Here is an 18,395-nt window from a genome sequence, read left to right on the forward strand (position 1 = left end):
TGGAGCAGAACCAACATGGGACTTGGGTTTAGATAACCCTGGCTCTTTTCTTACAAGTCAGATGGCCTTAGCAAGTCACTTAACTTCCTTAAACCTCAGCTTTCTGGAAGCAGAGCTGATAATACCTATTTCCCACAGTCATCATGAAGATCAAGTGAGTTGTTAAACAATATACAAATGTTAGGTATTGCTACTTATTGAGCATACCATGTGTGCAAGCCACAATGATGCCATTTTGCTGTGTGGGGATTTAAAGATGCCCTACAGAAGGGCGCCTGGGTGACTCAGTCGATTAGATGTCTGACTCTTGATCTCAGCTCAAGTCTTGATCTCAAGGTCATGGGTGTGAGCCCCACGTTGGGCTCCATGGTGGAGTCTACTTAAAAAACAAAAAGATGCCCTACAGATTCTTGTCTGAAAGGGCAAAGAAGACATGTTTTGTGAATAACTGCAGTGATGGGCATGATCTGAGTATGTGGCTGTGAAAAATAATTTTATTCTTTGGAACACTAAAGGGTCAATTTGATGATTGCACCTGTAGATCTGACCTCATTGAAAAAGACCACCCAACATGAAACCATTACCATCAGGTACTAGAAAAACAATAATTTCCCAGCAAGTTAGAAATAGAAGGAAATTACCTGATCTTAATAAAGAGTATCTACAAAACAACTCAAGCTAACACCATGCTAAATGATGACAGATGGAATGTTTTCCCTCATGACCCAGGAATTGCATTCTTGGGCATTTGTCCTATAGAAATGAAAGCTGTCTGTGACTGTTCATAGCAGCATTGTTCACAATAACCAAAAAACCAGGAACAGTCCAGATGTCCTTCATCAGGTGAACGGTCAGACAATAGTTACATCCATATTGTGGAGTACTACTCAGCAGTACAAGGAACAAACTATTGATCCATGCAACAACTTGGATGCATCTCAAGGGGATTATGTGGAGTGAAAAAAAGCCAGCTCCTAAAGGCTTCCTGCTGTATGATTCCCTTTATGTAATACTTTGAAATGACAAAATTTTAGAAATGGAGAATAGACTAGTGGTTGTCAGGGGTTAAAGAGGATTTGGAGATACAGGAGGGACATGGATGTAGTTCTAAAAGGGCAACGGGAGGGATGCTTATGGTAATGGAACTGCTTTGTAACTTAACTTTGGAGGCAGATGGAGGAATCTGGATATGTGATAAAATGGTATAGAACCAAACACACACATAAGTACAAGGAAAGCTGGAAAAATCAATCTGTGGATTGTATCAGTGTTGGTCATATGGTCAATATATTGCACTATAGTTTTATAAGATGTTACCATTTGGGGGAGACTGGGTAAAGGGTACAGGGGAGCTCCTTATATTATTTCTTGGGATTGTATGTGGATCTACAGTTATCTCAACAAAAATTTCAGTTTAAAAATCATACTGTGGGGGTTAGTTTTACAAACACAAGCCCAGGTAAGGGTTGTTTCGGGAAGAAACCTGAGACATATCATGCCAGCCCTATTAGGATAACCATAGACTCTCGATGGAATTGGAGATGCTGGTGGTTTTAGGACTTTAAAAAAAAAAAAAAAAAAAAAAAAGCCTTGGTGGAAACCTGGCACTTGGTTTTGTTTGTTTGTTTTCCTCTTGGATGTAGAGAAATAGGTAGGGTAGAGGGTCCAAGAGAGTTATATGGGAAGCTTCCAGATGAGAAGTATACATGTAAAGTGAGCACAGTTTTGCACTGTCAGGGCCTCACACTTGTGCCTCATGAGAAGCAGAACTCATGCCTTAAATCTGTCCATTGAAGGAGATGAGTTAAAATGCATTATAGGCAGTTGAGCATCCTAGGAGGGCAGTGTGTATAATGTTTAGGAGCACAGTCTCAGGTTCCAGATGGCTCAGGTTCAAATCCCGACCCTAACACTTAATCACCTTGTGACCCTGAGCAAGTGACTGAACTTCCTTAGGCCTCAGTTTCCCCATCTAGAAAATGGGTGAGATACTAAAGCCTACCTCTTAGGTTGTTATCAAGATGAAATGAGTTAATGCTTAGAATAACGCTTGGCCCATTCATGCTTAAAAAAAGCTATCTGCTCTTACTCTTATTACCCTTCTGGAAGGATGGATGAACACTGTCTACAGGACTAGAGTCTCTTGAGCTCATCATGGAGCATCTCGGCCTTCTGCTGTTTCCCCATTTCCCTGGCCTGGGCTCCTGTTCTCCAGGGAGAAGTCTCTAATCACTAAGAAGAGAAAAACCCAAAATGTCACAAGCCGATCATCTGTCTGAGAACAATTGTTTTCCCACATGTGCAGATTTTTCCAGCTCTGGGACTTGGCCATCTGGGACCTGTTTGGCCTTGTGGGTAATCCTGGAGCTGCTCACAGCTGTCCTGGGCTCTCAAAGTTTAACCAACTGCGTGGTCCTTAAGAAACATATATCCAAAATGCTAGAATGTAAAGTACCAGTTCAGGAGGTGAAGGCCCCCTGCAGGCGTCCCCTGGAGACTTCTTAAAAATGGGCTCCACTCTAGCCCTTTGGAATCTGCATCGCAGATTGGGCATGGAGTCTAGGATCTCCACGTTAAACAAGTTTCCACGGGTGATTTAATGTGAAACATTTGTCTGTAGGGTTCTCATCAGATGTCAGACTTTTTTCGTCCTGCCAGAAGCCTTGAGGAAAAAGGTAGATAGCAACCATAATTATCTTTATGTTTATGCACTTGAAAGTTGAGACCCAGAGGGGTGACCCAGAGGTTTTAACCCAAGGACACATGCATGAATGCCAATGCCAGGGCCATTGTCTGGCTTGAATCAACTAGCTCAGAGGCACTGAAACTGGCCAGCAACTTCTCTGCTATAAATACTTCCCTCTTCCCTCCCAGACTCTCTAAAGCCCTATAGAGTCAGGAACCAGGCCTATTCATTTTCCTGCCACCGCTGGCGTTTAGAGCTCCTAGCTCTCCTGAATTATTAGGACCCCAGAGGAGCTTAGCTACTTTGAATCCATCCCCTCCCCATCCTTAAAGCTGTCAGCCAGATGCTGACCGTGGAACCTATTCATCTGTTTGCAGCGAGGGAGAAGACACAGACAGCACTACCGTTTGCTGGTGTAGACGGGTAGAGGGTAGAACCACCTGTTAACTCAGAGGCTGGCTCGTGTGTAAGTGAGAAGATAGGCCCCCGAGCCCCACTCCATTCTTTCCTTGAAGCCCCCTTTTCTGGCTGCAAAGCTACTTTTGTAATGTTCTCTGTCTCTACCCACCTGGTCCCAATAGAGAAAACACATCTTTGAAAGGAAAACAGGTAGGTAAAACCAAGCATCGAACCTAGGTTTGGGAAACACTCGGAGCAAGTGTGAGTTTGTGTACACCCTTGACCATGAAACAAAAATGAGAAATCAAAAGAAGAGAGTTGTTTTCAGAACTCCGAATGCAAGCATTTGTGTACATAGAGGAGAAAATCAGCGCTTTCGTGGAAAGGTGGAATGGAGTGGGTCATTGCAGTCCTGGACATGGAGCCTCAGAAGTAAAATCGCTCTCATTTCACTGCCCGGGTCACATTCCCATTGCTCTGCCACAGCAAGACCCTCTAAATCACCCTCCACAATGTCTCTGACCTATTCTTGAAAATTTGCTTTAAATCAAGCTTTAGCTCTGTGTATGTGTCATATACTGTGTGGAGGACGCAAAATGGAAATTTTCTCTGGTGAATGTACGTGTTGCTGGGGAAACCATATTTGACAAATGGCTTCCTAAAGAGCTAGCATTTATGAGAACCCCTTTCTGTGCCCAGCACTGTGTGAAACATATAACATACTTTAATTATCTCATTTTATCATCACAAGAGTTCCCACAAAATAGGTATTATTATCTTCATTTAATACACGAGAAGAGTAAGGCCGAGGGAGATTAAGTGACATGCCCAAGGGCCTGGACTGCAGCCCAGGACTGTATCTCCAGATCCAGCGATTGATGTTCCGCCAGGACACCCCAGAGCTGGCACAATACCACATGCCTCTCCGGTTGGCTATGACCTGTCCCAGTGGTTAAATATTCCCAGTGTCACCTCTGTCCAGATCCAAACTCCTTCTGCTTTACTACTATGCCATTGCCCCTTAAAATAAATCTGAAAACCAAATAATTTTGTCCCCTTTGGGAAAGTTTTTCCCCAGTAATGTGACAGCCACTTCCCAAGCCCACCTCTCAAAGGAATGACCAGCAAGGTGTGTGGGTTTCCTAAGGTTGCCGTAATAAAGCACCGCAAACCGTGCCTTAAAATGCTAGCAATCTGTTGTCACGGTTCTGGAGGCTAGGAGTCCAAGGTCAAGGTATGGGGAGGGTTGGTTCCTTCTGTGAGCTGTGGGGTGAGGGGAGTCTATTCTATGCCTCTCTCCTAGCTTCTGGTGGCCTGGGGTTCCTTGGCTTGTAGATGGCCGCCTTCGACCTGTGTCTTTTCACACCGTCTTTCCTATGTGTGTGTTTCTGTCTCTGTGTCCCAATTTCTCCTTTTTATAAAGACACCAGCTGTATTGAATTTAGGGCCCATTCTAGTGACCTCGTGTTGACTTCATGACCTCTGCAAAGACCCTTTCTCCAAATAGGATCAAATTCTAAGATACTGAAGATGACGACGTCAACATGTCTTTTGGGGAGGACACAGTTCAACCCGTAAAGGGAGGCAAAATCCTTCTCCTCACTCCTGGTCCCAGTCTAGCCTTCCTTCCCTCCCATCCCGCCCATGCTTCCCTTCTGGGCAGCTGGTAAGGGCCAGCTATAGCCAGTCCAGTTGTAAGAAGTTCTTCCCCCTTTGTCCAGCTTCCTTTCATCTCATGCCAGCGAGTGGCACTTCGCCTAGGCAGTCACTGTGCCCTGCGCGCAGCAGGAGAAACAAAAACAGCACAGGTGCCAGAGCCAGTAGAACCTGACGTGTTTTGGCCTGAGGTCTCAGTGTGCTTGCTTTGGGGAACATCCAACGTAGGATTTCCACTGTCCTGAGCGCATGACTGTGCAGTGGGGTTCTTTCAGTTGCCGATTCTCTAACTTTTTCCTACCACAGACCCCTTTGCGGAGCTAAGAAAGCCTGCCAGCTCATTTTATAAAACCATACATACCCTAACCACCCAAGGTTGACCATGGAAGAGGAATCTCCATGTGCAAGGATGGCTGGACATTGACAGCCCACTTCTTGTCCCCCAAATTTACCACCACTTCTGTCACCACCGTTGGCTTGGGGAAGGCTTTTCTCTCCTAGTACTTCTTCCCCGCCATGACTAGAAGCTTGTCTGAATCCTCCATGGCTTAGCTGTAGCATTTGCTTAAACACGTCAGAAGACCCAGAGACCAGAAGGTTAATAACATTTCTCTCAAAAGGGCTTCCTTTTTCTTCCCATCTTCTCATGTCCACTGTGGACATGTCTCCCCGCTTCATACCCCTTCTGGCACCAAATGACCGCATCTTTGAATCCAAAGATATACCCAGAGTCGAGGCCACAGACAGGAACAAGCTCCCTCTCCATCCAGCATGAGACCTGCCTTCCCGAGTTCTCAGCCTCCTCTGCTGATACTGACTGACAGAGGCAGAGCTTACTCCCTTAAGGGAAGATCTTGCCCCAGAGCCTGGCCTTGGGAAGACTGCATAACCCAATCTCTATGCAAAAAAAAAAAAAAAAAAAAAAGCCTCCTTGTAGATGGAAAGTTGTCTTACAGAAGCCCTTTTGATCACTGCCCTACAAGTTCTGAGTGTCATCCCCAACAGAAAATGCCTCACCATAAGTAGTAGGGAGAACAGAGTTTCTTTTGAAGAGAAACCAGTGAAACAGTGTCATCCTTCTATCAAGTGGACAACATTTTTATTCATAGGCTGTTAGATTGAAATGGAGAGTAGAGGTTATCAGCCAAGTGAGGGTCCCTCCTTTTACAGAGAGGAAACTGAGGCCCAGTAAGGGAAAGTGATTCTCACACTGTTGGCTAGTGGCAAAGGTGGGACTAGAATCGAGCTCTCTGATTCCCAGCCCAGTACTCTTTAAAATATTGATCCATTCCATATAGCAGAGCACATAGACTGTCATATTATAAACCTTAATTCAAACACAGACCAGGTTACAACAACGTGGAAGAAATTTCTGAATCATCAGTGAATCCAAAATGGCAGTCTAAGCCCTCCTGGATGAAGGGCTCTAACCACATGAATATAACAGCAGAGGGAAAATATTTCAGAGGTTCCCTAATGCTAGTCAGTTCTGTCTCCTAGATGCCTCTTGAACTGATCCTTCTCCCCTTTCTGCCTCCACTTGAATCAACCTAGTCAAACCATTTCATCATCCCAGCGTGACTAAGAATAAAGTCCCAGATCCTCAACATGGACCAGAAGGGTCTAGGTGTCCGGGTTTCCTCTTGCTTTTCCAGCTTCCCTCCTTTTAACCCTACCCTTCAGTCTCTCTGCTCCAGCTAGGCACAGTTCCTCAAAACTCCTCAAATAATTCAATCTCCCCCTTCCACCCCTCTCGATCTCTTTCTCTGTTGGTTCTGCCTAGAAAGCGTTTTCTCCTTTCCACCTAGATCACTCGTTCTCAAACAGGGAGGATTTTACCTCCCCCACCCCCCTAGGACATTTTGCAATATGTGGAGACGTATTTTTGGTTGTCACAACTGGCATCTAGTGGGTAGAAGTCAGGGATGTTGCTAAACATCATACAATGCACAGGGCATCCCCCTATGACAAAAAGTTATCCAGCCTAAAATATTTATAGTGCTAAGGTTGAGAAACACTCAGTCTTCAGAGCCCCGCTTAAATACCACTTCTTCCATGAAGCCCTCCCATGATACTTTATATTGGTTGAGGGCCCCTCCCCCTCAGCGTGCTCCCTCTCTTCCTTTCTTCTCAGTCTTGGCACATGGGAGTACTCAAGACAATGGAACGTCTGCCTTCCCCACCAGCCCATTAGTTCCAGGATGGAATGGAGTGTTTGGTTCACCACTGATCCCAGCACCCTGAACAGTGCCCAGTGAAGTTAGGCATTGCTTTTTGCCTTGTTGACCCTGGAACACAGAGAAAGGTAGTTTACACAGGCGATGTGGCTTTTACTGGGGGTTACATGGGTTTTGGAAGGCTTCAAACACAGACCCACAGAAACCCATGGCCAAGAGCACAAGTCTGGAGATCCTGGCAGAAGTGGGTGGATATCATAATTCTACCACCTCCTAGTTGAGTGACTTTGAGCAGGTGACTTAATTTCTCTGGAATGGGTTTCATCGTCTAAAAAAGAAGCATCTAGGGCGCCTGGGTGGCTCAGTTGGTTAAGCGACTGCCTTCGGCTCAGGTCATGATCCTGGAGTCCCGGGATCGAGTCCCGCATCCGGCTCCCTGCTCGGCAGGGAGTCTGCTTCTCCCTCTGACCCTCTGACCCTCTTCCCTCTCGTGCTATCTCTCATTCTCTCTCTCTCAAATAAATAAATAAATAAATAAAATCTTAAAAAAAAAAAAAAGAAGCATCTAAATAGAACCTGTTTCACAGTTACCATGAAGATGAAAAGACATAGTGTACGTGAGGCACCGAGCACCCCCTCTGACCCAGGGCAAGGGATTAACCGTGGAGAGGAAGCAAGGGCACTGGGATGATGCGACTGCAGCCCACAGGCCCTGCGTGGTGGGCATAGGGATGCGGAAGGAACATCTTGAGACTGCTGGTCAACCTCTCCTTCTGAACTTTCTCCACTCTAAGGATGTGCCTACAAACATCCCATCTTACCTCTCCCTTGGGCTTGTTATGTGAACCCCAAAATAGCTCCCCACCCAAACTACAGGGGTGCCTCAAAAATCACCTATAGTTAGGGCTGGGGGTAGCCTTCCAGACTCTTACCCCCTCCACCCCAGACTCCCCTTAAGAGCTCTGGCTGGCACCCCAGGTTTCTTGCCTGGGTTCCACCCTGGCCCAGCCTTTAGGACGGCAGCCCCTTTGGACCCAAGCTGACTCTAGATTTCTCCGTTTTCCTGGGCTCCGCCTGTTGTGCCAGCAGGGGCCCCCACACCCTGTAACCTGCCTGGCGCCACCTCCCACGGGGTCTGAAACCTGGTCCACGGCCAAGTATCACAGTTCCCACTGGATCTGGAGCCACTGGGGAATTCGAAACACTTTCAATGAAGGATTCCCAGAATTTGATGGCTATCCTCCCTTCTCCCCTGGGGGGAGGAGGGTCTGTTTCCATTTCCAGGCCTTCTTGCTTCCTCTTCTCCCCACCCCACCCTCGTTTTAGGCATTCAGAAGCTGTTTTTAAAAGAGACAAAGGCCCATTTCCTACACTGCTCAGGTCAGCCAACAGAAGTGTCTGTCTGAAGATGGACAGGAAGTGGCTTGCCCTGCCTGGGCAGAAAGGACACCAGATGAGGCATGTGGGAGCCCAGACAGGAAATCCTTTAGCTCTGGGAGCAGGTGTTGGAGCCAAACCCCACACAGGTAGCCAGTGAGGTCCATGCACAGGAACCTCTCGACAGAAAGCCCTCCCTGTCCACAGAGCTGTGTGAGCACCAGGGCGGGCTCCAACAGCTTGGGGGGTGGGGAGGGATCCCCATAGCTGAGGGAGGAGAGGACAGGTGGCATCAGCTCGGCTGGATGGACACCCGGCTGCCAGCACATGGTTTTCTGTGACCACAGCCACCCACACCTAAGGGGGGTAGCAGCCCCTCACTTTGGTCTCCCTGTTTGGCTTTCTGCCCTGGGGCCTGTGAAACCTGATGGGTCAGTTTCTAGATCTGGGGTGATTCTCTTCCACTTCCTGGTTCTCACACCTTTAACTTCAGAGACTGTGTGGTTCACCTCCCCCTTAGTCGGCAAGAAGGATGTGGGTGGGTATTCCTCCTCCCCCCTCCCCGCCGCCGCAAAATGTCCAATGAAAGATCTGATCTCCTAATCAGCAATTCTTATCCCTGGGAAGTTATTTAAGGGATCAAAACAGCTGAAGTTAGACCTCCGAAGATTTAAATCAGTGACTCGCCTCTATCCCAGAGACACAGCGGTTCCTCCCATGCGGGAGGAATCTGAGCACAAGGAGCAGCCATCAGCCTTCTCCCCCACCACCCAGTCTGGTCTTGGTGGGAAGAGCGCTTTTGCCTCCTACATCTCTCTCTCTCTCTCACTCTTTTTAAGATTTTATTTATTTGAGAGAGAGGGCAAGGGAGCATGAGCAGGGGGAGGGGGAGAGGGAGAAGCAGGCTTCCCGCCGAGCAGGGAGCCCGATGCGGGGCTCCCTCCCAGGACCCCGGGATCATGACCTGAGCCAAAGGCAGACGCTTAACCAACTGAACCACCCAGGTGCCCTTGCCTCCTACGTCTCTTTTTATTCACTTGGAAGAAGCAGAGAGGTGCCTTTCCCTGCCCCTCCCCCTCCCCCTTTCTGGTAATCCCTCCAACGCATAACTCAATCTTCACTCAGTGCCTACTAAACATTTGCATGATCGCATGGAGGGGGAGGCAGCCCAGCAGGGTGGGGAGCTGGGTGAGGCAGGGAGGCCACTGGGCACACAAGGAAAGAAAGGGGGCCTCACTCTCCAGGGTCTTGCGAGCTTCCTGGCCCTGGCTCTGGCCCTGCAGCAGATGGCTGGTGAGAGGAAGCTTCAAGGAGTGATGGTTCACTCAGAGAAGGCTGATAGAAAATAGGAAGGGGCCTCACCACAGACACCTGCCAGCCCCAGCTTCCTCTTGCCTGGAACACGGGGCCTCACAGGTCATGAGGTGTGCTCTCTACGGGCTGGGCACTGGCCCATCAGAAGGCCCCTACTCCCAGGAAATGCAAAGACAAACTTGCATGAATGAGAACTTGAGGAAAGTCAGAGGCAGTTGTCACTGCAGGGGTGTGAGAAGGTTGAAAAGAATGATAATAATATTAAATGACACTGGGCGTAACTTACTCTGTGCCAAGCCCTGTGTTAAATACTTTATGGCCATTATTTTATGAATCCCCTCAACAACGCGACAAAGAACCTGGGCACTGGAGCCAGGCAGCTTTGATTTAAATCCCAGCCTTGGAAGGCCTGGGTTGCTCAGTTGGTTAGGCGTATGCCTTCGGCTCAGGTCATGACCGAGCCCCATATAGGGCTCCCTGCTTAGCAGGGAGCCTGTTTCTCCCTCTGCCTGTCCCCCCTGCTTGTGCTTTCTCTCTCTCTCTCTCTGACAAATAAATAAATAATCTTTTATAAATAAATAAATAAATAAATCCCAGCCTTGCCTCTGTCATGTTGTGTGCCCTTGGGAAATGACCTAATCTTCCTGGGCCTCAGTTTCCTCACCTGTAAAATGGGAATAACAGTCGGCCCTACATCATGGTATTCTGAGGGTTATGTTGGGGAATACAAGTAAAGCAATGACGTGAGCATCCCGCACCAGGTGAGCACTTGACAAGTGTTAGCCACAGTTAGCTTTGTCAGTGCCTCTTGTAGCTTATTCCTAGGGCTGCCGCAACACAAGTCTCATAAACTGGTGGCTTGAACAATAGAAATTTATTGTCTCATAGTTCTGGAAAGCAGGAGTCCAAGATGGAGGTGTTGGCAGACTTGGTTCCTTTGGAGGCCTGTGAGGGAGAATCTGTTCCATGCTTCTCTTTTACCTTGTGGGGGCCTCAGGCGTTCCTTGGCTTATAGATGGCCATCTTTTTCCCGTGTTTCTTCACATCGTCTCACCTCTGTGTCCAAACTTCCTGTTTGTGTTTGTCCGTTTGGGCTGCTATACCAATAGCATAGACTAGGTGGCTCAAACAACATAGTTTATTTCTCACAGTTCTGAAGGCTGGGAAGTCCACGGTCAAGGTAGTAGATTCGGTGTTTGGTGAGAGTCTGCTTCCTGGTTCATAGACAGCTGTCTTCTGCCATGTCCTCATGGCAGAAGGGGAAGGGAGCTCGCTAAGGTCTCTCTTATAAGAGCACTAGTCCCAATCATGAGGGTTCAGCCCTCATGACCTAGTCACCTCCCAAAGACCCCACCTCCAAATACCATCACACTGGGGATTGGTTTTCAACACATGAATTTTTTGGAAAACAGAAACATTCAGTCTATAGTGGCATTTTTTTTAATTAAAAAAAATTTTTTTTAACTTATTCATTTGAGAAAGGGAGAGCAAGCAAGCAAGAGCAATCGGGAGGATCAGAGGGAGAGGGAGAAGCAGACTCCCCACTGAGCGCAGAGCACAATGACACAGGCCCAATTCCAGGTCACAAGCCCTATCCCGGGACCCCGAGATCATGACCTGAGCCAAAGGCAGAGGCTTAACTGATGGAGCCACCCAGGCGCCCCTATTGTGTGTGTTTTTATAAAGACACCAGACATATTGTATTAGGACCCATTCCAACGACCTTACTTTAACTTGATTACCTTTTCGTAAAGATCCTACTTCCAAATAAGGTCACATTCTGATGCACTAGGAGTTAGGACTCCAACATATCTTACACTTCAAGGCTAAGTAACTTACTCAAGGTGACACAGCTTGCTGGTGATGAAAGTGGGTCCTAGAACCCTAGATTATTTGATGACAAATCCCATGGCAATACAACCCAGCATAAAACCCCAACACAATTCCACCTTTTCTGGGCAGGGAGAAAGAACCAAAGAGAGACACTCAGAGTCTGCTGTGTTACAGCCTTTTCCCTTCTCTCTCCCTTCCTCCATAGCCTGCCTGCTCCAGGCTGAGCTGGTAAACTACGAGCGAGTCAAGGAGTATTGCCTCAAAGTTCTAAAGAAGGAAGGAGAGAACTTCAAGGCCCTTTACCGGTCTGGTGTGGCCTTCTACCACCTTGGAGACTACGACAAAGCCCTCTACTACCTGAAGGAAGCAAGGACCCGACAGCCAACAGGTAAGGTGGCAATTGCTGTTTTCTTACCGTCAGTCCCCTCTGGCAGCTCCGGAGGCCTCCCCGTCGTGACGCACAGCTGTCCTGGCTGGCGGGGCCAGGCGTGGGGCAGGACCTGAAATGAGGAGCATAAACAGTCCACGCATTTGCCTGGGGTCTGCGTTCCAGGGAGCTGGGGCACCTCTTTTCAAATAGAATATGGAATTCTTTGGGGTTTTTTCCAATCCAGAAGCCAGCTCTCTCTGCTTACTCAATAAATACATATTGAATTCCGAGTTACGTGCCACGGTTTGTGCTGGATGCCAGGGATGTAGATAAGAAGATGGAATCCCTACTTGTGAGGACCTCACACTCCAGCTGGCGAGACAGAATATGAATGGATACTCTTGGTGCTGAACTCAGCGTCTTCCAGGAAGCATGCTCTGACTTCTCTGGTCACCTCCCATTTCTTAGAGCCTGCATTACCTGGACCGTTCGCTCAAACTCATATCCACCAGCTCAGCCACTCATTCATTCTCCCAATAGGGAGCAATGTGCTCCCTATTCCACAGACATTTACTGAGCAGGTACAGTGGATCAGGATCTATTCTAGATGCTGGGTAGATAGCAGTGAATAAAAGGAAGCTGCTACCTTCCAGGAGTTTATGTTATAACGGAGGAGGAGAGACAGTAAACAAATGGACAGATAGATAATGTAATATTTAGTCATGCTAAGCGCTAGGAAGAAAATAAAGCAGAGTAAAAGAACCAGGAGTAAAGGGGGTGCTGTTCTACACCAAGTGGTCACGAAGAGTCTCTCTGAGGAGGTAACATTTAAACAACAAATTTGACTTGGTGTTACCATGGTTGTTCACTTGGCTGATTTTTTAAAAAATGCAGTTCTCCATCCAAGAAGAATTTAAGAACTTCAGGATCAGTTTGCAAATATCTAAATGTATACGTTTTTCTATATTCTTAAAGAATGCCCATATCCCTTCTCTTTATTTTTATGTGTCACCGGTTCTTTTTCTGTATATAAATTGTGTTCTATACTCTAGGCAACTTGAAGACTAAGAACTGGACCCATTTAACAGAATTTTCTTGAACACCTCCTATATGCCAGCACTGCTAGATGCTACCCCTGGCATTTCTGAGTATTAGCATTCATATGACATCCCAGGCAGGCTGCTCACTAACTTAATGCCTTAGAATGGGGGGGGGGATGCCCCCGTTTCTGGGGAGGTGGGTACCTGACCTTACGTAAAGGACAAAAGACAACGAAGCAAAGTCATTTTAAACTCTTCAGTTTAAAAAATTTACCTTCAGTGAATATTTATTGCTCACTGGATGAAGCACGTTCAGACTTCTCTATTTCGGTCCTCACAGCAGTTGTATGAAGAAGGTACTATGCTCCCCAGGGGAGGCAGGCTGCCAAGTCGCATGCACCACTTAACCACGGGGCTCCCAGGGCATCTTCATCTCTCCGGGGGCTCGGTTCTCCCCTTTGTCACAGTGAGGATGAGGACCCGTACTTGGCATGATTGCAATGATGTGAAATAGATGATGAAGGTAACAAGCGTGGCACAAAGTAGGATTCTGTGTAGACCCGACAGTTCCCCGCACCCCCCGCCCAGGTGCTCCCTAAGATGTGTTTCCCTCCTCACAGACACCAACGTGATTCGGTACATCCAGCTGACGGAGATGAAGCTCAGCAGATGCTCCCAGAGAGAGAAGGAAGCCATGTAACAGCTGCTGCCGCCCCAGAGCCGGGACTCCCAGGCAGCCCCCAGCGAAGAGCCGCTCCTAGGTTTTGTTCCCTTCTCCCCACTTCCTTCGGCTGCCCCTCAACAACCTGTCTGCTCCCAGTGTGAAAAGAAGGAGACATGCAGGTTTGGAACCTGGCAGGTTGCCTGCCATGGAGACACCCCTTCTCTAGCAGGCCAGCTACTGAGAGGGACCTAACTTCTTCGGGGACAGCCGGAGAGGACTCTTACAGGGCCGACAGTGCTGCCGTAGCTTTGACTTTGGCCAGTGCTTCTGACAGAGGCAGAGCCTGCTGAGTGTACCAGCCCAACGGCAGCAGGCACAGAGCCCCCGGGCCGGACCCCTTCACACTTTGCCGACAGACCAGAGCATCTCAAGGCAACCGTGACAACTCCAGGGAGGAGACAAACACCAGAAGCCTTGGGTGAAGCCAACAGACAGTGAATTTGTACACTGGATTCCCTGCCCCCAGTCACCTCAGCCCCTGCCTCCCTCCCTCCACTTGTGGTCTCGGCCTGGCTTTCTTCTCTCCCCCTCAGGGATCTGAGACTGCCAGGATTCACATGCCATGGAAGCCCACTCTCAGTGCCCTCTGGTGACCACACATACCATGCTCCCGGACTCCCACCCAGCAGGCAGCTGGCCACAGCAGAGCGGCAGGGTGAGGTGGGCCAAGGCTGAGCGCTGAAGCGCCGAGGTGACGGAGGGGAGGGGCGGTGACATCCTAGGGGAAGGAGCATTGTATTGCCTTCAGGATCGAACTGTGGACTAAGTCAGTGTAAATAAAAATAAATTAACAGGCAGCAGTTCCTGTCATTTCTGTTGGAAGCGGCCCACTCCCTCCCTCAGCTCTGAGTCAGAGCTATGTACGGCTTCCCCCAAAGCAAGGGGCCGTTTGTCTGGTGGTAAACAATGTTAAGCTGCCGCCTTTGTGCGGTAGAGTGGGCTGGCGCTGTGGAGCCTGCCCAGGGACTTGGCTTTGTGGGGATTTGTACAGCCTCCTTTTGATGAAATTATCTGGACTCAATATCTAGCACATAGAATGTGTTCAACAAATATTTGTTGAATGAATAAATTATGACTGCAGACTGGCTCTCCTGCCTTAAACTAATTTTAGCCCAGCCTAGTCTCCTGATATCTATGCTCTTTACGCTCTGCCCTGTTGCTTTAGTCAAATAAGAAACATTTACTGAGGGCTTATTGTTTGCCTATCATTGTGCAATACACCGTGGGACAGAGGATGTAGACCCGGTCTTTAAGGAAATAGAAGAGTTGAGAAATACTCATATGAGATTATCACCAATGACACCTTTAATTTATATGATGCTTTAAATTTTTCAAAGCACTTTCGTGTATTTTTTGTGTGATTAGTGAGACAATATTGTACAAATTAAAATATATACAGATGCAATAATGTTAATAGCATTTATGAAATGCACTATCCTTAGACCACTACATGTATAATCTCATTTCTTTCCTGCAATTACCCTATGAGATACTATTCCCATTAGGTGGATAAGGAAACTTAAAATCCAGAAATATTAACTATCCCAAGGTTATATGGCCTTAAGTGACATAGCTAGGATCTGAAGCAGGTCTGTCTGACTCCAGAGCTCTAGCTCCTAACTAACCTATGGTTCGCTGCTGCTCTACAAAGTATTATATTGAGCGGTTACCACCATTAGGGAGCAAGACGGTGCGTATTGAGTTGAAAAGCCTTGACTATGCCCATGATGGTACGTGGGCTGCCTCTGTATTTAGTCCAAGGTTAAAAAAGGTCCCTAACACCAGACTCCCTAGTGATCGGGGCAGTGACAGGCCAGGAAAGACAGCCGAGACCTAGCAGTTATTTCTGTGTATTATTCATTCTACTTTCTGATGTCGGCGCATATCCAAACCCACCTAGCGTTCCCCCAGCACTGGGGAAGGTTCACAATTATAGGTAGAGATTGAAAGGAAACACAAAGTTAATTATGGGTTCTACGTGTAATCAGAGGCTCCACCACTGCAGGATCCAATCACTGCTGAGGGGCCCAGAAGCCAGCAGTCCAGGTTATATTCACATAGCTCCTGAAAGGCTTCCAACGGGGGCTTCAAGAAGGTGCTAGAAATACCCAGGGGCCCGCAGTTGCTTGCCTATAGCTCACTTCTGGAGAAGAGGAAAAGGAAATGCTGTTACAGCTGCCACATTCTCCCCCAACCCCTACCAGATCCTTCCCTCTGCCCTCTTCTTCCAGAATGACTTCACCCGTCCCCAACTCAGAACCGTCCTGCATCATACACAGCATAAGCAGATGTGCAAAACTCCCCCGTTGCCAAGCCTCCAGCCCAGAAAGCTTGCAAGTTGGCAAACTGCTTGTCGGGAGCTGAAGGAAGGGGATGAGGTCAAGGGTGGACTGCAGAACCAGTTCTTCCTTTGGTCTTCATGCCGTCAGGAAGGACTCAGACTAACTCTCCCCGAAACAGAGCAGGAGAGAGGTCTTGCCTCAACAAGTAAGTTGGGGCAGAGCTGTACAGATGGGGATAAGATTGTCTCCATCCTTCTAAAGAGAAGGTGGAAAACCAGAACTAGGGGAGGACAACCTTGGGCACAGGCCATCTGCCTGTCTGGTGGTTCGCATACACTTGCTTACTGGAATCCATTCACTGTGACCCAAAGTTAAGTGATCCCAAAGTAAAAAATTGCCTGGGGGTGTTGTTCGATGTTTGGGGTGGAGGGATTGAACTTGCTGTGCATTTGTCCAACAGGGACTTCAGAAAGCTGTTAAGCAAGATCAGGTCTATTCACCCTAGCAGACCTTCAGCTTCCTGCTGCCCATCCCTCCCCAAAACGGGGACCGTGATTTAATGACACGCTTTGTTTGCAGATGTCACTGCTGAACCAGACCTGGAGCACTAATCCTGGATCTGACCTGCTTTGTCATCTCCTGCTTGGACTTTTGTAATAGACTCTTTGTGGAAAAAATTATACTTTTCTTGTTATTGTTATGAAAGCCTCACATGTGTATTGTAGAAATTTTAGCAGGGGAAAAAAAGACAAACTCCAGCCCAGCATCCTACCACCCTAGACAAACATTGCTATCCTTTTGGACTTATCTTTCAGTTCTTTTTGGTATAAATGTACACATGCACATGATGGTTTTTTTTTTAACAAAAACTGGATTACACTGTGTATATTCTTTAGTAACTTACTTTTCAAAATGTGTATTTATATTTTAGAATATGTAATACTCATACAGATACAAAATTCAAAAAGGACACAAAGTTCTATAGTAAGAAGTAAATCTCCTTCCCACCCTATCTGCCAGCATCTAGTTTCCCTCTGATTACTTGTACTGTATATCCTTCCAGAAACATTTATGCATTTTTCAAATATATGTGTATATATTCTTTTGTCACAAATGGAAGCATTATCAGACACTTTTTTTGCACCTTATGCTACTTCCCTTACTATATTATGAATGAAACATTTTTTGTGTGTCTCTCAAACTTTTTCAACAGCATCCTCATTATGCGGATGGACTCTCACTTGGTAGCCCGTCTCCTTATAGTGATTATTTCATTTGTTCCCATTCTCTATTGTAAATAATGTTGCAGCAGACATTCTTGTAGCTAAATTTTGCACACACTTATGGCTATATCCTTGGGATAAAATCCAAGAAGGAAATTGCTTAGCTATCCTTTAAGAATTTTGATATATGTTGCCAACTGCCTTCAGAAAGTTTGTACTAAACTTCACACTCTCCTATTTGCCGGCTTGAGAGTGCCCTGTTCCCTGCAACCTCACTAAGAGTGGGTATGGTCATTTACCAAATCTTTACCAGTCCAGTAGGAAAATAATAGTATGTCAATGTTATTTGAACTCACACTTCTTTGATTATTAGTGAATAACATCTTCAAATGCCCACTGACCATTTGTACTTGTTTATTTGTGATTTTTCTATTTATTTGATATTGGTATGTTTATTCTCAATATGTAATTTTATTAAGAATATTATTTTTGTCAAGAAACATTGCAAATATGCTTTCCAAGTGCTCTGCTTTCAAATTTTGTTTATGGTGCTCTTTGACACACATAAATTCTTAATTCTGCAATTAATTTGGATCTCTGTTGCCAGCTCCTTGTACCTATGGTTCACCCTCTTGTTGCTGTCAGAGCTCCCCTTCTAAAACACAATCTGATTCTGTCACTCCACAGCTTAAACATCTTTAGTGGCTCCTCACCCCTTTTAGGATAAAGGCCCAACTCAGCATAACACACAAGGTCCTCCGTGTAATTTCTCCCACGGACTCGTCCAGGCTCCCCTCCTGGTCCTCTTCCAAAGGTACCCTACATCTCACCATTGCACAGCTCCCTGTGATTCCCCAAACCCATTGCTCTGGGTCTCTGAGCCTTTCCATGTGGCTCCCTCTGCCTAGTTGGCCATGCCTCACCCCTCCAACCCCCTCTTTTCCTTGCTAACTCCTGTAGGACTCGACTGAGGCATCACTGCTCCAAAGCTTTCCTTGACCCCATGGTCTGTACTCCTATACCAACATAAACCTGCCTCTGTAGCATTTGCTACAAGGAATTGGAACTTCCTATTTATGTTTGTCTCACCCACCACCTGGCTGATCCTTGAGGCAGGCACTGGGGTTTATTCATTCTTTGCAGCCAGAATGTTGAGCACAGTGCTTGGCACACAGTAAGTGCTCGATAAACGCCGAGCCCTGAATCTGGAATGAATGAGTAATGGATTCAGTGGCCAGTGTTACTTGGGAAAAACACAGGGCTGGACTGAATCTATGCTTCTGAGAACCAAGAAACCACAGGAGACACGTACTC

At 47.1% G+C, this 18,395-nt stretch overlaps 1 protein-coding gene across 1 annotated transcript in view; it reads left to right on the forward strand.

The window, feature by feature from the left end:
* Positions 1–14,373, forward strand: part of TTC9 (tetratricopeptide repeat domain 9) — a 29,939-nt gene extending 15,566 nt beyond the window's left edge. Inside the window, exons 2-3 of the mRNA XM_025870469.2 lie at positions 11,648–11,830; positions 13,473–14,373. Coding sequence (XP_025726254.1) covers positions 11,648–11,830; positions 13,473–13,552 — 263 coding nt within the window. The 3' untranslated portion in view covers positions 13,553–14,373. The remainder of the gene's footprint in view (positions 1–11,647; positions 11,831–13,472) is intronic.
* The last annotated feature ends 4,022 nt before the right edge of the window (positions 14,374–18,395 follow it).

The sequence above is a fragment of the Callorhinus ursinus genome, unplaced genomic scaffold (assembly GCF_003265705.2).
Source record: "Callorhinus ursinus isolate GAN/ISIS: 27379988/994484 unplaced genomic scaffold, GSC_fseal_2.0 scaffold8, whole genome shotgun sequence".
In the NCBI taxonomy this organism is placed as follows: domain Eukaryota; kingdom Metazoa; phylum Chordata; class Mammalia; order Carnivora; family Otariidae; genus Callorhinus; species Callorhinus ursinus.